Raw genomic sequence first — 4722 nt, 5'->3', positions numbered from 1 at the left:
CTTCTTGCTTGTTGATGTTATTGCAAAAGAGAGTTGTTACCTTGTAAGACATTTCAGCATCACAGAGACCAAAACAAGGGGGAAACAGTATAGTACAACAGAAACAAGCTCCAACCTGAGAAAACACTGAACAGCTAAAACCTTCTGGGAAAATGCAAAAGATCTACAGATGAAGACAGACAAGAAGACAGAAAAATATCAGTATTTCCTCTTTAAAAGTAGATTAAAGTAAATCAGTCAGGCCAATATGGAAACAAACAAGAGATTTTGGTTCAAAACAACAGATTTCAAACTCTGGCAACATGAGAGAGACAACAACACTTTTAAAAAGTAGCCATCGGTTATCAACATCAAGACTATAATATTTTAGATAAAGTTTCTGGGGAACCTTTCCAGGGATGCAGGATACAAGGATGCACGATAATAATAACATGTCACTGGTGTTGGCCAATGAAAGCTTTAAAATGTGATTGGGATTAGAGCTGCAACGATTAGTTGATTAATCAGAAAATTAGTTGCAGAATAAGACAAAATAAGAAATTTGAAGACGTCACTTTAGGCTTTAGGAAATTGTGATGAGCATTCTTCATAATTTTTGACATTATATAGCAGTAATGATTTATCAAATTAATTGTTTGATAATCATGAAAACAATCTGCAGATTGAATGATAATGAATCTAATCGCTCATTGCAGCACTAATAGGTATCAGCCAAAATTTACATATATTAAAATGAATATTTCTGCCAAGACGATACTTTAATTATACACATGTGACACAAGTGTGTCTGTGGTTTGGAGGGATTTTGAAGTTTCTGAAAGATAAAGTTGCTGCCGTATTTGCAATAATTGCTCAGTGTCTGAAGAACAAAGAGAAACTGGCAACAGCAAAAAAAAGAAAAAAAAAAAAGAAAAAAAAAAGTCTTACTGTGCCCAGTGAATTGTCATTTCATTTTTAATTAATCTGTTGATTATTTTCTCAATTAATCAATTAGTTGTTTGGTCTAAAATGCCAGAAAATTGTGAAAAATGTCAGAGGGTATTTCTTTAAAAAGCCCAAAATGACATCCTCAAATATCCTGTTTTGTCCTCAACCCAAAGATATTCAGTTTACTGTCATTGACAAAACCAGAAGAAATCCACATTTAAGAAGCTGGAATCAGAGAATTATGATATTTGTCCTCAAACAATTACTCTAATCAATTAACTGCTGCCACTCTAGTGCACATTTTGAAAAACACTGTATTGTATGTCCGAGTCTGCCTGTGGGTCATCACGATTAGAGCAGGTATACAAATATAATATAATATGTTAATGCAACTATAGGAGAGACTTCATGTTCTCTGCAGTTAGGTGGGCAAATGTAGGGGCATAAATTGGTATCAGCCAAAATGAGATGGAAAATATCTGCATATCAGCGAAAATCCAATATCATGTATTCCTGCTCCTCTCAGTGTTTGATCACTAGATTTCCCTGAGAGTCTTGAGTAAAGAGGATCTCATCTTCCTCATCCTTGACCAGAGATTTAGAGGCACTAGTTCTTACTGTGCTGGTGTTTATGTTACTCTGATCTTTGAGCGGACTCCTGGTTTGCAGACCTCTGTGTGCGATCACCTTGAAGCCTTCAGAGTCCTGAGTGAACAGCATGGCCAAACTGTCCTCATCAGCTGCTGAGAATGACTGCTGTGGAACTAGTTTTTTTAGAGGAGAGCGACTCAGTTTTGTCCGCTTGAACTGTGAGTCATGTCTGTCTTCTTTATTAGCCTTTTTCCACGGGTGCGCTGGAATATGCTTTCGAGGTGATGCAGTTTTAGGTTGAGTCCATTTGTGATTTGAAAGAGGTTCAACATGCGAGAGAGCTGAGTGCTTACTTGGGGACTTAGAAGGCAAAAACTTGTTGTTTTCTTTCTCATCATCAAGCTCAGCAGTATGAACGTGGTTAAGTGGTTTTTGAGTTGAGGTTCTCGCTTCCACATCCATCTGAAAGCCAAAAGTCTCCTCACTTTGTAGATTGCTAAAGAATCCTGAGTCAGAGTCACTGAAGTCCTTTTCTGTGGCGTTTTTCTGCTCAGTCATGTTAAATTCACCTTCAGAGTATTGGCTGTAAGTGAACAATGGGTCCTGACTCCACGCCAGTGGAGGAGGTTGACTGTCATCTGGTAATAAGGAGGTTGCAGTGAGCCTTCTCTTCCTCTGTGGTGGACTGATCTCCTCAAACTCCTCTTCTTCCAATTCACAGAACAGATTTTGAGAAGGTGTCTGTTTTTCTGCCTCCTCCTTCCACAGGTCTGCGTCAGGCTCAGTCACATTTTCACTTGTACACTGATGCTCCATACCAGGCTCAGGATCTAGTTCACGTTTTCGTTTTGTCCCTGAAGCTACAGGTGTGTGTGCAGTCAAGGCACACGCGGTGGAGGCAGATGATGAAGAGGGCAGCACTGGATCCATGTTCGGTACTTCAGAAGTAGACATCTTATTGAGAACTTTTGACAGAAAATATAAAAAAAACATTATGTTAACACATAAAGAAACAAATAATGTAAATTTATATATTCAAGCAAGTCAGCTGTCTGCTGCATCTTTATGAGCTTGACTTGACTTGCTGAAGATGATAATAATCCTAGGAGAATGACTTGGGAACCTGATGGCAGCAGAGTTTTTGCAACTTACCTCTACGCTGAGCTGTGAAGAAGGTGGATAAAGAGCTCTGTTTCGTCTTTGGCATTTCCAGTTTGGTTTGAGTGAAATTGAGTGCCACAGCCACATTGTATCCTTCACCTCCACTGAAGGGATTCAGCAGTTTAGAAATGGGACGGGCGAGTCGTTTCTGGAACACATGATGTACAGAAAATATGATACTACTCCAATGCAGTAACAGGGCAAGATAAGATGATGTTACTTATTAGTAACATACTGTAATTTACACTGTTTTTTATGATAATTTGTTGTGTACATATTAATAATTCAATTTAACTTAATTTCAGACACATAGGTCCATATCAGCATGACAATACAATGACAACAACATAGAAATACAATCATTGCAGTTCAAAAGTCCACAATGATTAATGAACACGCAGACAATTGTTCCACTGTTTCCAAAAACAAGATATGTATATTGTGTCACTTTGTGTAACTCATTTAATTCCATTATGGTTACATTTTTTTATTCAGTTAATCAGCACAGAAATTTATTCATAAAAATTGCCAGTATGAAAAGTGGTAATGTTGCTAGTCACAAACACGACTTACACTTGTTAATCTTGGGAGCTTGAGCAAGATTCTAAATGCATCAGTGAATGCAACCTGATGCTTTTTCATTTTTGCTTTACTTTAACTGCACCACAAGTGGACTGTGTAGAGTGAAGTGCAGTAGGCTCTAAAAAGAGCTGCTTTGACATATTCTTAGTGTTTAGTCTGCTTGTGATCAGCCTCGATTTTAGCAATCGTGATAATCATGATAACAATTGAGTCTTTTTAGGATTAAATTGAATATCAAACTGCACATCAGGGGTGTGTCGTATCCTATTGTTCCTGATGTACTGTTATTTTTTTTTTCATGATAAAAAACTTTAATATCATGATAATGGCAATGTTATTGGTTTGGTTACAAAAGCTCAGATGTATAATAAACCATGATAATATGCATGAAGTGCAAGAAGACTGGAATAGCAAAAGGAGGCAATACAACAAACAAATTTCACCACCTCAATCAGAGGCAGCAAGTTGAGTATGAAGAAACCCCCAAAAATTAGTGATGAGAGCTAAACAGCTGTTGTGAGTTCTAAACCACAGATATTTTTCAATATTTTGTCTTATCTTAAAAAATATTGTTATTGTAGAATGCCCTTAAATATTGTGGTATTATTTTATGGCCATACCCCTGCTGCATGCAATAGCTTGAGCCGAGTTGAGCAGTTGTTGTAAACCACCATTATAAAGAGACATCAGATTACATCTGTTGGTTCATAAGACTTTCCCCAACAATAAATCCAGTCTGATATTCTTTTTTTTTTTTTTTTTTGAAAGATCTTCCAAATACAGACTGAAGAGAATAAATGTAATGTAAATGTATTAATTCAGCACTTTATTGAGAGGTAACAATATAGCCAGTTATTTATAATTTGAAGCTACTTTCCACAGTTACCTGTTTAGCTCTTCCTTTAAGCTGTGTAGTGTCCAGCCAAACACCACATTCCTCCTGAGCAGGGGTCTTCAGTGCTTGTTTGGAGAGCTTCATGGTGGAGAGTGAATGGCAGATCTGAAACACATTAATAAAAAATATTTTACCATTGGCATTTACTTCTGACTTTCTTTAGAGATAATTCACACCATAACTTTACCAGGAGTTATTACGAGACCGGTATTGGCTGTAAGTTAGCCAGGTTTGCTAACAGCTAACTGTAGTGGTGTTCGATAATTATAGCATTATTTGGGTTCATCTTATAACGCAAATTATCATATCATCTTACAACTGACCTTATAAAATTGCGACACAGAGTTTCCAGCTTCTCTTCGTGCTTACTCAAGATATCTAAATTAGTTAGTTATCTTTTTGTTAAGAAATTCGTCCCCCTTACTGTTTGTTTGAGTCTGGCGCCTTGACGATGGGCTGCCACTGACGTTTGACTGAGTGAAAACAATACATAATGATCAAGTCTTAAAATATGTTCTTTACTCTAACAGCTCCTTTATAATGCAAAGTGCAAACAGGCCAAAAAT

At 37.0% G+C, this 4722-nt stretch overlaps 1 protein-coding gene across 2 annotated transcripts; it reads right to left on the bottom strand.

Annotated features, from left to right (window-relative positions):
* Nucleotides 1-1264: 1264 nt before the first annotated feature.
* On the bottom strand, nucleotides 1265-4626 carry aunip (aurora kinase A and ninein interacting protein). 2 transcript variants are annotated; one of them, XM_084738763.1, is made up of 4 exons: nucleotides 4581-4626; nucleotides 4148-4261; nucleotides 2671-2827; nucleotides 1265-2483 (listed from the first exon to the last, which is right to left on the bottom strand). In XM_084738763.1, exons 2-4 carry the CDS (start codon nucleotides 4238-4240, stop codon nucleotides 1450-1452), a joined length of 1284 nt encoding a protein of 427 aa, XP_084594889.1. In that variant the 5' UTR covers nucleotides 4241-4261; nucleotides 4581-4626; the 3' UTR covers nucleotides 1265-1449. The 2 variants fall into 2 exon arrangements, with proteins under 2 accessions (XP_084594889.1, XP_084594888.1); XM_084738762.1 differs by having other exon boundaries at nucleotides 4480-4624.
* Nucleotides 4627-4722: the final 96 nt, after the last annotated feature.

The sequence above is a fragment of the Lutjanus erythropterus genome, chromosome 16 (assembly GCF_056507025.1).
Source record: "Lutjanus erythropterus isolate fLutEry1 chromosome 16, fLutEry1.hap2, whole genome shotgun sequence".
NCBI lineage: Eukaryota > Metazoa > Chordata > Actinopteri > Lutjaniformes > Lutjanidae > Lutjanus > Lutjanus erythropterus.
Note: the sequence above shows the minus strand (reverse complement) of the source record. Positions and strands in the feature narration are given on the sequence as shown.

Excerpts from the sequence above, each read along its gene's own strand:
- aunip (XM_084738763.1), bottom strand. The coding sequence starts at position 4,240 with ATGAAGCTCTCCAAACAAGCACTGAAGACCCCTGCTCAGGAGGAATGT. Across the intron at positions 2,828-4,147 it reads TTAAAGGAAGAGCTAAACAG|AAACGACTCGCCCGTCCCAT; the intron begins GTAACTGTGGAA and ends CATGTGTTCCAG. Across the intron at positions 2,484-2,670 it reads CTTCACAGCTCAGCGTAGAG|TTCTCAATAAGATGTCTACT; the intron begins GTAAGTTGCAAA and ends TTCTGTCAAAAG.